Source organism: Scomber japonicus, chromosome 9 (assembly GCF_027409825.1).
Source record: "Scomber japonicus isolate fScoJap1 chromosome 9, fScoJap1.pri, whole genome shotgun sequence".
NCBI classification, from domain to species: domain Eukaryota; kingdom Metazoa; phylum Chordata; class Actinopteri; order Scombriformes; family Scombridae; genus Scomber; species Scomber japonicus.
In genome coordinates this window covers 30,405,399-30,420,954 of record NC_070586.1, presented here as the reverse complement: position 1 = coordinate 30,420,954, position 15,556 = coordinate 30,405,399, and the positions used below count along the sequence as shown (strand labels likewise).

At 39.1% G+C, this 15,556-nt stretch overlaps 1 protein-coding gene across 1 annotated transcript; it reads left to right on the top strand.

Annotated features, from left to right (window-relative positions):
• The first annotated feature begins 1,916 nt into the window (after positions 1–1,916).
• On the top strand, positions 1,917–14,937 carry piwil2 (piwi-like RNA-mediated gene silencing 2). The gene is made up of 23 exons (XM_053326115.1): positions 1,917–2,330; positions 2,412–2,517; positions 3,216–3,333; positions 3,540–3,718; positions 3,957–4,047; positions 4,681–4,791; positions 5,064–5,181; positions 5,408–5,532; positions 5,915–5,995; positions 6,086–6,199; positions 6,647–6,835; positions 7,036–7,120; positions 7,550–7,642; positions 9,068–9,208; positions 9,482–9,595; positions 9,852–10,040; positions 10,500–10,601; positions 11,037–11,153; positions 11,326–11,414; positions 11,809–11,914; positions 12,471–12,724; positions 13,774–13,881; positions 14,781–14,937. The coding sequence occupies exons 1-23, from the start codon at positions 1,917–1,919 to the stop codon at positions 14,935–14,937; spliced, it is 3,201 nt and encodes a 1,066-aa protein (XP_053182090.1).
• The last annotated feature ends 619 nt before the right edge of the window (positions 14,938–15,556 follow it).

Sequence of the window (15,556 nt, the reverse complement as noted above, 5' to 3'; positions counted from 1 at the left end):
TGGCTTGATTGCATTATGTATAAGGTATCAATATTTAATAATGTTTACATTTAATATATTCAATAATTAATTGGTTAATGGATGGGAGACTCATGGATTTAATCAGGAGTCTGCCTGTAGAAACAATGCAATGTTTATGTCTATGCATTAACATTAATGACAAAACTGGGCTGGTGCTGGTATCATGCAAAGTGACATGGATTTCCCATTATGACACACACTGTGTGGACTCTGCAAGTTTATACTTCACTGATTTATTACTTATGAAATCAGACTAGATGGCTCAGATGTGTTACACTTGAGGTGCACAGGTGTGGACCACCAGAGGGCGACAAAACAATATCATGTAAATTGAAAATAAAAGATTGACAGGTTCAGTAAACCAATGCCTTGATGCAGAATGTATTGACTATCCAATAAGGGAATCGGAGGGAAGATACTATTGATCAGCCTGTCTGTGTCGCAGACTGATTGAACTTGTTTCAGGATAGAGAAGTACTCCGTGATAATATGTGAGTTATCATGCCCCGACTTCAAGTGCTAAATTATGTTGTGTTATTATTGTGTGCCCATAACCTGAGAAACAGTGCCGAGTTTTCAAGTGAATTTTTTTGTGGCGTTTAGAGGCACGAGCTGTGTCGTGAACACGTGCTTCAGTTAGCTAACTTAAGCGCGCTGCTAATGTTAGCTTAGCTAATATTGTGCTAGCTTAATATTATATCAAAAAATAATAAGGCGTAATGTAGTTTTTGTATATCTAACGTTAATCTAAGATGAGCTAGCCAAGTAAAGAGATGACGAATATCAATATAATAATTTTTTTGTGGAATTGTTGGGGAGAAATATATTTAGAGCGACCAGGTGAAGTAAGGCTCCAGTATGTCCAGGAGGCACCAGCTAATTAATATACCTGATAATACTGAACAGAAGCCAATTAACCTTACATAATGACGATGATAACTAACGTTAGCTAATTAATCTACTTTATAAAACTGCTAGATTATTGCCAGGTTTCTTTAACACTATCTTTGTAAAAAAAAGAAAAAATAATTGCTGCCAGCACATTTCTCATTAATTTGAAAGATGACTTAATGTTGCCTATCAGTAAAATTACTCCTTTTGCCGAAGTGTCATATTAATTGCCATGAAAAGGGACCATCATATATTAATGTTACCTTAGTATGCATACATTGTCCAGCAAACTGGAAATACTTGATGTCTTGGTGTCAATGAACTGGTCTTAAACAAATAGTTTTGTATATCATATATCATTAGGCCTGAGTTGTGTTATCAAACAACTATGGCAGTATTAATTTGACAATTGAATTAATTGCATTTTGGGGCAAATCTTTGCTGCTGTACTGTATGTTGGAAGTGTTCTCTCCCCATGTGTTTTTAACTAGTTTCTCTCTGGTGTGGATATACTTTTTTCTAATGAGGAGCAGGTCGTTGTAGATTTATTACTTTATTTGTATAAGGACACAGCATGAACTTATACAACGTACCATGGTATAGTCTAATCTAGTTTGCAGTGCTTATCCTTTAGTGGGGAAAAAAGGAAAAATAAAAACATGAAACTACAGTAAAATATAAAGAAACGGCATATGACTCAATAATGTATGTACACATATTACAACACAAAATTATTGTAATCTTAGTCACATTTTGATGATGCATGGATATACTGAGTGCTAGATGTACTTGTTTTATAGCTGTTCAGTTTGTTAGATGAAGTGCTGACCTGATATCAGTTCAGTGAGAACTGGGCTAGGAAGATGTGATTTCAACCCTCTTATGGGGGAATCACTTCTATATTGAGTGTGGGTTTGTCTAAACTGTTTGCTATAACCACCTGACAACCTTTTGACATTCCGTAGTGTTTTTTTTCTCTGCAGTTAATATCAAAAGTTGACTGAATGGATCCAATCAAGCCACCTGACCGCGGTGACATGACGGGCGTTCCTTGGCTGGGACGCGGACGCGGACTACAGCCTGAGGAGCCAGCTGTAGGACGTAGTAGAGGCCTGCCGCTTTCTACAGAAGGACCTAGTGTAGGACGAGCCAGAGGTTTTTTCACTCTTGGCGATACCCCACAAGGACCTGGAGTAACTCTACCCATTACCGAACCTGTAGTTGGAAGGGCCAGAGGAGTTTTGGTCCAGCCTGATGATGGACGACTCGGCCGAGCCAGAGGACTTTTTCTAGCAGCTGAACCAAAGGTAGGAGTGGCGAGAGGCACAATCCTGCGTAGTCTGGAGTCTCCATATGAACAGACACCTCCATGTGAAACCATGACGCGAGAAGAGAAGCCAACTTTGCCAACGAAAGAGGTATTTGGAACCAGAAATGTGTCTGTACCCATACAATTTGCATGTTTTCTAAATATTGCTAAAGCTCTTGTCTGATTACAGGTTGAAATACCCACCAGTGGTCAAGGAACAGCACTAATCTCCATGTTTAGAGGAATGGGCATTGAGCCCTCAGTGACCTCATGGGGAAGAGGGACACTACCAGTGGGTGGGTATTTAGGACACAGATTTTATTGAGAAAAAATGAATGAAGACTGGCACCATTTATTGATTTATAAGTGGACAATCTGAAAATGGTAGCTGTTGACATTGTAGAATGTGTTTTACAGATGTTGCATCATCATAGACAGCTTCTTTTGTATGTTGATTGCTTTTGGATATAATTATAGGGTAGTCTTAAGTATGTTAATAATGTAGTATCTTCCATATATAATATCATGTTAAAGCCTTGGCACACTCTCCCACCACAAAGAAACTGCATGGTGTAAGAGGGACTTGACACACAGAAAGGATTCACTATTGGGGTTCACAGGACAGTTACATGTATTCATTTGGTAGGTGAAATAAGTACATCAAGGAGAAGCCTTTGGGGATAACTGCATTAACTCTGTTACATGTTCCACCTAACTCATGTGCCACAAGGCAGGAGTGTTCATGCACTCATGTGCATGAACAGACAGCATATATATGGGTGTGTATATGCTTGTGCAAGAAATAGAGGACAGAGGGAGAAAGAACATTGAGTGAGTAAGTACTAATGAAAATGGTAGGATTCATAAAGACATCATCTTCATTCACAGATCTTCTTGTAATGCAGGTTTAACTTATATCACTGTGAGCATACATGCAAACCATAACCATCACTGTGTGAATGTATAAGAATACAATAGGTCAATTTTGTCACAGGAAGAGGAGCAGCTGGAGATAATATGGGAGAGGTGAAGCAACAAGGGGTCCCAGTAGGTGTCATCAGTAGCCCACAGAGCATTGGTCAACCTGAAGAGGTGATGGGCAGAGGCAGCAGGTAGGTGGCAGGAGAGTGATAAGATCCAGTGTGTTCATTAATAAGGTTTCTTAGATGTCTCCTTCACTTGATGGAGTCATTTATGTCATGAGATAAAGGAATAGAAACACTAAATAAATAAATATATATACTGAATCATTGCAACCGTTATCAGTATTCAAATCTGATATGAAACACTGACCATCACAGATTTTGACTTGTTACAGTTTCCATGGCAGAGGTTTGTCCCCTCAGACGATGGTGGGACTTGGAAGAGCAGCAATGCCACAGCTTGGCATTGGACGAGGACGCCCTTTACTCCCTTCTTGTCCCCTGGGTAGTACCGAGTCGATTTCTCAGACCTCTGACGTACAAGCAGCCCTGCACTCGCAGGCTTCCTACACAGGTACAGAATCTAAAAAAAATTAAAAACTCTTGAAACGTTGCAAAAAATAAAATGTGAAACCTGGTTGTTTCAGCTAAATCAAAGTCTAGTTGCTGTGACTGTTAAACTCTTCTGGATAGTTTTTTTATTTTTTATTTAAAATTGTAATTTTCAGTTAGCATGAAAGTGGTAATAGTATATGTAACTCAATAAGTGATAAACAAGAAAAGGTATTACATTTTAAAATGCAAATATGTAGGAACCGAACTCCCTGTTTCCACCACTCAAGAGATACTGGAGCTCTCTTCTGGTTCACCAGCAAAGGTAGAACTGAAAATGGAGGCAGCTCAGTAAGTATACTCTCTTCTTTCCATTTACCTAGTTGGCTTGTGACACACCAAGCTGACCTCCACTCACCATTGTGTGTAGCAAACTGTCAGCTGTTTAGTGTTGGCCAGTATTGGCACCTATTTCAGCCTTGTTGGATGCCATTTGAACATGTTGGCAGTCGTTGAGACAGAGTTCTTTTGATGTTCATTAAAGCAAATCACTAATTTAACTTGCCTATTGAGGCTTGTCCTTCCAATTTTTATCCACCTTATTTTTACTTATTTGAATCAAAAAGTTACATTCTCAATTTGTATCATCAGTGTATGTTATTGACATAGTGCATAAATATTATGAATACTAATTATATTATATCTATTTCTTTCTGCACAAAACATACAGCATATATGCTGGCTGTCAGCTGGTCTTTGTGGTGTGTTCAGGTGTAGTGTTTTACAAAAGTGAGGCAACACTGTTTGATCAGTCAGCCCTTATCATTGCCAATTCTTTGAGGTCAGCTTGCTGTGTCAGGGCACCTATTCACTCATGCTTTACAGAGATACACAACTCATCTTTTGAGATAAGATGCTGTTAGTGTGTCTTATGCTGTTGTGCTAAAATAATCTTTTTGTGCATGTGTATTCTACTCCGGTCAGTGAGCCGCTTAATAAGGCCGGAACAAAAGGAGCTCCTATAACTATTGGCTCAAACCACATCCCAATTCGCTGCAAGAATGAGGCTGTTTATCAGTACCATGTAACATTCATGTAAGTATCACTTCATTCACCTCAGTTGCCTCTCTTCAGCAGCCATTCAACAAAAAATACTGGCAGAAATAACAATGTGTTTTCCTGTGCAATTAATTGTTTTTGTAATGTTGATGAATCAACACGGACCAAAAAATGAACAGTTATAACCAAAAACTTCTTGCATTAAAGCAACAAACACTTTTTCACAATCAAAGCCGAGCAGCCAGTATTTTCAGTTGATACTGGTAATTGGGACTCAAAGTACTTACACATGTCATCCTCTCTTTTAGCCCAAATGTTGAATCAATGTCAATGCGTTTTGGCATGATGAAAGAACATCGCCCGACCACAGGGGAAGTCGTGGCTTTCGATGGCTCAATACTCTACCTGCCTGTAAAGCTGAATGACGTAGGTCTTACAAAGCACCCACCTCATGTAACATCTTAAGTTCCTTTTCATGAGAGTATTAGATGATTTTAGATAGTTATGTACCTAGATGTCTGATTTCCTACATCCCTCTAAAACTACAAACATTTTTTTTGCCAGTTTCAGTGTATTTTTCATTGTTTTGAGTTGCACAGTGCCAAATATATAGTTTGATTTGTTTGCAAAAATGTTTTTGATTCACATGCAGGTGGTCGTTCTCAAGAGTTTGAGACGGACTGATAATGAGGAAATACAAGTCAAAATCCAGATGACGAAGATTTTGCCACCCAACTCTGATCTGTGTATCCCATTCTACAATGTGGTGCTGAGGAGGTACTTGAGAAAAAAGCTGCTCTGGGATTGATCACTTTAGTTTTGGGTTGTACACGAAGGATCAAATTGCAACGTGTCACAGATAAATGCTGTTAAAAAAAACGTACTCTGTTGATATAAAGCATAACTGCAGTCAAAGGTTAAGAAACATGTTGTCATTGTGACTTTAATACAATTATGGATATTTTTGTTGTTGGAGGACTTTTTGGACATTTTGATAAAGCTTCATCTAATTTAATTAGTGTTTTCCTCTGATTCATAAAAGTCCTTTTTTTAATAAGGAAATGTAGCCATTTATTTTAAGCATGCTGTTGCTATCATCTGTTAGTATTAGGATTATCAAATGACAGGACATGACTCAGAGTTGTCTTTGTTTCTCAAGGGTCATGAAAATCATCGGACTGAAGCTTGTCGGGCGCAATCATTACGATCCAGAAAGCGCAGTCATTCTTGGAAAACAGCGGTAAATGCTCAATTGCAATTTCATGTCTGGGGGCAGTCTCCAGCTAATATACCAGATTGAGTCCGCTCATTATCCTGTCTGTCTGTGTAGGCTGCAGGTGTGGCCAGGCTATTCAACCTGTATCAAACGCACAGATGGAGGCCTGTACCTGTGTGTGGATGTGTCGCACAAAGTGTTGCGGAATGACTCTGTGCTCGATGTCATGTAAGTTCACACAACAGATCAGCAGCAGCAGCAGCATTAGCAAGTTGACAGATAAACTTCTATTTCTCCTGTATTGGTGCTCTTACATGTTCATACAAGTTTAAACATTGAATGCACTATGACCAAGCCAAACAGCGCCATATAAATGACATATTCTGTGATACAGTCATACATATTTAAATATCACACTACAAGATATTGGACTTCCTTAGTGCACCTGTCCTCTAAGACAGAACTGTGTTTATAGTCCTCCTTTGGGAAATATGGTTGAAGTGAGAGGTTGGTTGAAGGGCAGTGAGAAATGCAACAATGCTTAGTGCATCTATAGATGATTTTATAAAGAGAATAATCTTACCCAGAACTCAAATAGCAAAACTAGAGGGGGGGAAAGCATTTCTGCTTCAAGAGAAAAAGGAGGATGACCTTTGGTTCACCGCTTTGTACCAGGAATACGCTGTACCAGCAGAGCAAAGAGAACTTCCAAGATGAATGCACCAAAGAGCTCATCGGCAGCATCGTCATCACCCGCTACAACAACCGCACCTACCGCATTGATGCCATTGAATGGAACAAGTCACCCAAAGACACCTTCACTTTGATGGATGGCACAAAAACCACATTTGTGGACTACTACAGGTGAGAGTGCTTTGTCAGAGACCATCAAAACTGAACAAGAAAGTGCACATTAAAAGAATAGTATGTTTTCTGTGTATGGGCATTGAAATGGTAGTGGTTTATTTATTTTGAACAGCAGGGAGGTCCATTAGTTTTATTTATTTATTGTAGTTGAAGCTTTATTAATTACTGTCATTAAATGGGCATCCACATTGCAACAGCAAGAACTACGGGATTACAATCAAAGAGATGGACCAACCTCTGCTAATGCATCGGCCAAAGGAGAGGTCAAATCAAGGAGGAAAGGTAAAAACCTCTTTTTACTCATCAGTTATTTAAACATAAATGCTCAAGCTACACACTCAGGTGTTTTGAAATACATGATCAAATTGAGCCCTGGAAAGTAGACCACTCAGCAGAAATCAACTCATTTCTTGCATCAAAATGCCCTCTTGTGGCAACAATAAGTATTGAATCCTATCATTTTTAATGTTGGGATTGAGAACATGAACTTTAAAAAAACACTGAATTAGATTAATTATATCAATCTGTCCCATATTTTCACCTGTGAGTGGCACTTGAATTATCCAGGCATCAGTAATACTAAGTAAGAATAATTTTAGTCCATCAGAAAGCAGCATAATACATCATGGAAATAATGTGTAATATTCAAACTTGAGCAGTAACCATGTAATTGTGTGGGTAATCCTATAGTTTTGTTTGGATTAATTGCAGCAAGTCATCACAGGAGAGATCCTTTTAGTACCAGAACTTTCCTTCATGACTGGAATCCCGGAGAAGATGAGGAAAGACTTCAGAGCAATGAAGGTAAAATTGAAATTAAGTTAAATAGTTTTATTCAGTGACTGTTAATCTCTAAAACAACCAGCAGATTAAACTGTTGCGTTTTGCAGCTCAGAAAGGCCAACAGATTGTTGAGCGTTTGCTGTGTCATACTTCCATTTCTAACATACTTGTACATCAAGCTAAGTAATAGTAGAGTGTAAAAGACTGATAATTAGTGGCATGAATATCCCAGTGTAAGCGTATCATATTGTTTTAAGTCTGTTACTTCAGAAGCTGCCTCATTTCATCAGTCTAAGAAGCTGTTGAGCTTGACATCTGCAGAGCCTGAGATTTCAATACTGTCATTCAGCTTGGTAGTCAGAAATAACCAAAATGGCTTTTTACATTGTCAGATGTGACATGCCAGCAGTTTGTCATTATTACCATAGGTGGATGTCAATGTAATGCCAGTTGAAATTGCTATGATTATTCTATTTGAAATATACCAGTGATTACTGAATGTGAGTAAAGATGATCCATTATTGTATTGTTAATTAATGTGATAGAGATAAATATGTTTCTCTGGCCCTGATGTGGTACCGACAGTGAGGCTGTGACGATAACCGTATTCCCCCAGTACCACAGTCATGTGATGCCTACCACAGGATTAAGCTGATTACTATCATTACTGCGTTTTTTTTAAAAAAAGTAAAAGTCCGAATCACACCTGTCTTATACAGTAGTCAAATAAGCTTGCACATATACAGTGTGATACAATGGAGACGTAGGAGGCTACTTGATATGTTGGAGAACCTGTGCTGCCATGGCCGCAAGATCTTGGCATCACTCCATTAGGACTGACCATTAGAACACCAAAAGCTGTGCGTGAGGAAGCAGACGGACAGCATCCAAGTGGGCATCCAAGCTAGGCTAAAGGTCTACCCCAGTTGACCAACTCTCCCATCAATCTTTCTTGACAAAGTCAATAACCAGGACTACCCAAGACTGCTTCTGACCTCCCACAGAGAAATGACAAACTGATGTGCCCTCATCTTCACTGAAAAGTGGCACAAGATGCTCACATTCCGCTATACAGCTCGCTGGGCTAACCACTCTGGACAGCATTGATTTATTGTCCAGGAAGAGCCGAGGTGGTGGCCATTAACAAAGAGGGGTGTACATTAGAGGTTATAGCAGTCAAATTTAGACCTTTTTATCTACCATGAGAATTCACAGTTGTGATCATCATTGCATGCTTGTGAGAACAAGCATCTGCCAGTGCTGATTCCAGTTATCTCAAAATGCCAGTTATCAGGCTGATTAATGGTCAGCCGCCCTAGTGGCTACCATAAGCCTGATCTAAACCATTCCTAAAATACAAAAAGTGACCAGTGTACATGATGGCTAAAAATAAAATGTGTAAAACAACTGAAAAATGTCAGCTACGGTTTTTGTCATATATTGTAGGACCTGACCATGCACATCAATGTGAGTGGTGAGCAGCACACCTACTCAATAAAGCAGCTCCTGAAGAACATCGCCACCAACCCTGAAAGTCTGAAGGAACTCAGCCGATGGGGACTGGAGATTGGCTCAGACATCCTGGTGGTGAGGCCCTTATGCTCATATTAAGTTTTTTTGCTCAGAGCTACTCAAATTATTGTTTGCAAAACTCAGTTTTTAGTCATGCCTGTGAATAAAGAGTTTCAGTTTAGTTCAAATGTTTCGAAATATAAAGTAATAAGTGGATCCTCTGCCTCATGTCTTCGATTGACATTTTCAATTTAGTAGTCTGACAGTATTTCTTCATATCCTTCCCTAATCCTCTTCTACTTATTTATATTTCAACAGTATATTGTGTATTGCTTTCCTCTGTTACAGATTAAAGGTAGAACTCTGCCCCTTGAAACCATTTGTCTCCAGTCTTCATCCTTTGGCACCGGTGCTGATCTATCCTGGTCCAGAGAGATTGTCAGGGATGCTTCAATCAGCTCTGTGAGTGTTGAGAGAGAGATTTTTGATTAACTATCATTTAACTGCAACAACATAGATAGTGACTTAATAGGAAAGTTGAAATTTGGTAGAAATGATGTCCAGTTGATGTATTGAGTAATCTTTGTAGGCTTAATTCTAAATTCTGGCTACAATGACAGCGGCCAGAGTTGCTTAATCACTCTTGGACAAAGTTGAGGGAGGGTGCGTCCAAACTGTTAACTTAATTTCTTCACTGACTGACCCATGTTACTCTTAGATCCCATTGAACATCTGGGCCATCTTCTACCCACGCCGCTGTGCAGAGCAGGCTCAAGAGCTGGTTTCCACCTTTAACAAGGTGGCCGGGCCTATAGGGGTAAGACTGGAGCGACCCATTCGTGTAGAGCTGAGGGATGATCGCACAGAGACATACGTCAAGAGCATCCATTCCCAGCTCACTAGTGAGGTATGACATGAAATTAGATTTGTAACATCGCCTCCCAATTTGTAACTCATGTTGTTTGTGTATGATAAGCGAGAAGGATTAACTTCTTGTGCCGAAAAATTTCATACAAATGCTGTGCTGCAGGACACTGAATGTTTTTGCATGTTTTAGCTCAGTAACTAAATACTGATATTACTTGTAGCTGCTTGTTATTTATAATTCAGGGGGTTTTCCAGCTCCATAAAAAACAATGCAAAATGTACCGTATCTGAATGATGCACACTACATTTTTCTTTTGTCATTAGTGGATGTTCAGCTAATTGGATGGAAAACCTCCCAATGTCTGTTTCTTTCAAAATTGCATTTATGTTGAGATGGCTATTTTTCAGTGCAACATAAGAAAAAAAAAAGTTAATCAAGCCCACAATTCATTTAAGTCCATGTTGTGAACAGTTATTTTTTCCATTTATCCATTTACAGCCCAACATGCAGCTCGTGGTGTGCATCATGGTTGGCAACAGAGATGATCTCTATAGTGCCATCAAGAAGCTCTGCTGTGTGAAAAGCCCCATTCCCTCCCAGGTTTGAAATGTTTGGCTAGGTGTTTGTACGTGGGTGTTGTAGAGATGGAGGAAAAAGGTGTACAGTACAAATCTGTTAACACCCATGATTCTCAGAGTATACATCTTACTGACTTTAGTGACCCACTGACACTTCCTGCAGCAACACTCTGAGGTTTACATTTGTGAGACCTTGCAATGGTTAAGGCAGCCATGGAAATCAGTTTATAGTCACACTTTCCATAAACCCTCCAATCATGTCTGTCCTAACCCCAACCCCCTACTTCTTTCAATAGGCAGTCTATATATAAGCATTTGCCACTCATTCAGTCTGCCTACAACAACACTGAGTTCTTGCCTGCCTGCTTCAGAAATTGCCTCCCTCCAGCTCCCCAGCCTCCTCCCGTACTAGCATTCAGTTCTTAGAGAATTTTTGACTTCACTTATTTGTCATTAGGCCATCAACGTCCGGACGATTTCCCAGCAACAGAAGTTGAAGAGCGTCGCCCAAAAGATTCTCCTGCAGATAAACAGCAAGTTAGGAGGAGAGCTGTGGACTGTCAGTGTGCCCCTGGTTAGTATAACTGGTCCATATGTGCTATTTTACAGTAAGGTACTGTTGAGTAAACATGCCTACATGCCACATATTTAAAATGGTGTCATATTGGAAGGGAAATATAATAATGTCATAACATGATCGCAGGCAACAGAGAAATAATAATAAGACCTCTATTTTACTTGAACAGAAACACTTGATGGTGGTTGGAGTTGACGTCCATCATGACACCAGCAAGTCACATCAGTCTGTCATGGGCTTTGTGGCCAGTGTGAACAGGTAAACTTTATTTCCTGTTTTGGCACTAACTCAGTCACTGCAGGATTTCATATTTTGTCAACAGGTAGTCAGAATGAGTTCCTAAATTCATGTGAAGCACAAAGCACAATGTCAGTGTTCATTCCAGTTGATACTTACCTGGACAACTTTGATATCATTGCCTCATGCAGAGCTTTGACTGACTTCTGAATGATGAGACTGGCAGGTTTTTAAAAATGTATCTCCAAACAATCCATTAATACAACTTTACAATTGTAAAACATCACTCTGCATAATGCTGCCAAAAATATTTGTTTTAGAATATACAGAAAGCAGATTATTTTTAAAGTTTCTCTTTTCTCATTGGTAAAAAGTTTTTGAAAAATTGCCTCTCATGTTGGACTTTCCTCTCTAGCTCACTGACTCGCTGGTATTCCAGAGTAACTTTCCAAACACCCACTGAGGAGTTGATCAATGGCTTCAGAGTATGCTTGCTGGCTGCACTGCAGAAGTACTATGAAGTGAGTACTGTGAGCATCTATTACATTGTCTTGTAGTTTACCCTCCTCCTCCTCCTCCTCCTCCTCCTCAGTACCAGCTATCCCTTCAGGCCACAGATGACTGGAAACTTCTCTTCCTTTTCTTTTCTGTTCCATTCAATAATTTAGTGCTAATAAAACATGCACAGAAGAAGGGAACTTCATAACTAAATGGGTATGTGGCCCTAAAAACAAAACTTTTTGATGATGGGATATCTACATTTTATCTGCATAAAGAAAAATGTGGCGTATAATGCATTTCATTTCATCCAGGTAAGTCTTGTTGAGATTAAAATTTCTTTGATTTAGGCAAGAGTGCAAGTTCCAGTTTAAGATGCATAAACAGGCATCATTGTCCAAAACTATCTTAAATAGAGTAAGAACTGTAAATTTAACATCAACATAATTGACCAAGAGTACTGTTTTGCAGATCCTCAGAATCTACTTAAATTGATTGGTTTTGACGTCTACACATGTACATATAAAACACACAGATTAATGAATTCCTCATGCCTTATATAATGCATATTCTGTATAGGTGAACCACGGCTTGCCAGAAAAGATTGTGGTGTATCGGGATGGCGTGTCAGATGGTCAGCTGAAGATGGTTGAGCAGTACGAGATCCCACAGCTGATCAAATGCTTTGAGACGTTCCCCAGCTACGAGCCCAAGCTGGTCTTCATTGTTGTCCAAAAGCGCATCAGCACCACCCTCTATTCCTGTGCTTCAAACAACTTCGGGACACCTCCACCTGGAACTGTTCTGGATCACACACTCACTCAGAAAGACTGGTCAGTCTTAGTTTATCCAAGTGAATGATTTCTCATAAAAACCTCTTTCTAAACCGGTAGAAAACAAGGTCTTAGTTACAGTCCTCTTACACCCAACGTATTTGGTACGGTTAAACAAAGTTGTTTGGTTTGGTGTGTTTAAGTACTGTCTGTTTGGCTGGTGTGACTCAGGTGCACTTTGCTTGTGGTTTGAAAGCAACAGAAAATCCACAGAATGTATGTTAGTAGATGGTTGTAGCAGGATTAGAGAAGCTGTGCTGTGTCTCATATTGCATACTTCTTTACGAACACGTAATATTTTGAGTGCATAAGTGCATTCACACTGAGTGTATGTATGGGGAAAATGCAGTGCACTGAATACATTGATGGGGCACTCAAAATGTTAAAGTTGAAAGTGGAGCTACGGACACTTCTTACCCTCAATGGTAACCATCTTGGCTATGTGGTGAAAGGAGAAGGACCACTTTTCAAACTAGACATGGCTGAGGTATTGTTACTACGGTGAACATCTCCACATTATACAAATGCATACATGGTTTTTTTGCACTAAGCACCACCATACTGTTGTCACATATAAGCAGTTGTTTCTTACATATAAACAGTTGTTAATTTTGCAGTCTGTAATGATTTGGACAACACATTACCCTGTCGAAATTTGCGCACTGCACAAGTAAGTGCATAGTGTACACACAGTATACTGCACACAGGTGTACTAACAGAAGTATGTGATTGGAGACACAGTGCTTAACTACTGTCAAATCACCCGCTAATTAGAAACTACAGGTAGAGAAGTGAAAAGCTATCTGTGTAATCTTTGGCAGTTCATGTAGTTTGTGATATAGCAATCCCACTGTAGACCTGAAAGCTGGTCTACACTGGAGGCGTTTCACTCTGGTCTCATGCATGTCAAACAGCACAGATGCACTTCTGTTTTCATCAATACAGCAGCCTACACAGTCTCCTGGTGGCTTTTAATCAATACAGCAGCTTACACAGTCTCCTGGAGGCTTTTAACACTAAAGCTTTCTTTGTTGTTTTCTTTCATTCAGGGTGGATTTCTACCTGATGGCACATCACATTCGCCAGGGCTGTGGGCTTCCCACCCATTATATCTCTTTGTACAACACAGCAAACCTTACACCAGACCATTTGCAAAGGTACAGTAATAATAACTCATACTCTCTCCCACCAAGTATCATTCTGACTAGTGCTGGTAAATGTTTCAAACATGCTTGAGAAACCATTTAAAACTGCTGCTAAATATTTTTCACTTGGGCAATTTTTGAAAGTCAACAGTAACACACAAAAAGACCAATTAATTTAAACAATATCTTAGACCAAAACAGTTAGTCTGTATTATAAACATACATTTCTGCATTCAAAAATACTGTAAATGCTTTAATTTTGTACAACGTGATTGTTTATATGAAGAAATTTAAACTTCAACATTTTTTCACAACAAAGTTTTTTTGCTGGTTTTGGCCATGTCAGGTATTCAGTGATGTAACTGTAGCATAGCTGTTTGCAAAAAAAGTAGTCAGATATCAGGATGGTGAATATGAAGTGTAGACTTTATTTTAGGATCAAATGTGGTAGTGGTGATGACACTGTTTCCAACTCAATCCAATCCAGTGTCATTTGATTTTTAGATTCTTGGTTTAAAATTAACAACGTTAAAAAGATGGTTACACAATTCCTCTTATTGACTAGTCAGTCAATAAATAGACTAGTAATCAGTAAATTAACTGGACATGAAACTAATCAGTGAGGAAGCTAGTGATGTCTCTGCAGGTATTTCCAAAAAAACAACAATGGGATACTTTTCTTAGTATACAGAAAAGAAAAAAATCCTGTATATTTAATTCAAAGAACAAATATGAACACTTCAAAATTATAAACTGAACCTGTATAGGGATTAGTTCAGAGCTGTTGGATTTGAACTTCATTAGTTTTAGAGTGAAATATCTCTTACCTTTATTTACTGCTGGGCATTTGTGAAGTGTTGCAGCATGACGTTAAAAACAAATTTAACATTGTTGACTTTACCTCGCACCAGGCTGACTTTCAAGATGTGCCATTTGTACTGGAACTGGCCAGGCACCATTCGAGTTCCAGCACCATGCAAGTATGCACACAAACTGGCTTTCCTGTCAGGCCAGTACCTGCACTCAGAACCAGCCATCCAGCTATCGGACAAGCTCTTCTTCCTTTGAGCTGCATCAGTAACTACCCCAAGCAAACTGCTGAAACCAGCAGAAGTCCAGCTGTGATGAAAATCAGCAAGTAGACTCAACCATGGGCCAGTTTGTTCAGGATTTTGTATTAGGTGGTCCATTAACTGGCAGTTTACAGCAAAGCCTTCATTCTTATTCATGTTTATTGTTCACTGTTTGTGGTACACTGATATACAGTGGTATAATACAGAAGAGCAGGGGTCAGCAGTTGGTTTTTTTTTGTTTGCGGGGTCATTAAGCAAAACAAATGCTTTCATCTTCTTTATTTATAACTGTTTAAGGTTGTATCTGTGAGCAGATATAATTTTCCTGTTAAGTGATGGCCCACAGTTAATTTTAATACACATTTGGCCAAAAATGACTGGAACACATACATTCTGTGTTGCACTTTAAAACTACTCACATAGCGCCCTTTTTCATTCACGGTCGACTGAGAGTACTGCTGTCAAAACCCCATTTCTGTTCAACTGCAAACTGTGCGTGAAAAATAAATCTGTTATGGTTGAACAGGTTAAAGTTTCAGAATTAAAACTATTGGAGTTCACACATTAAAATTCAATTTCTGTTGATTTATTTGAGAAATTGGTTTATTAGTAAT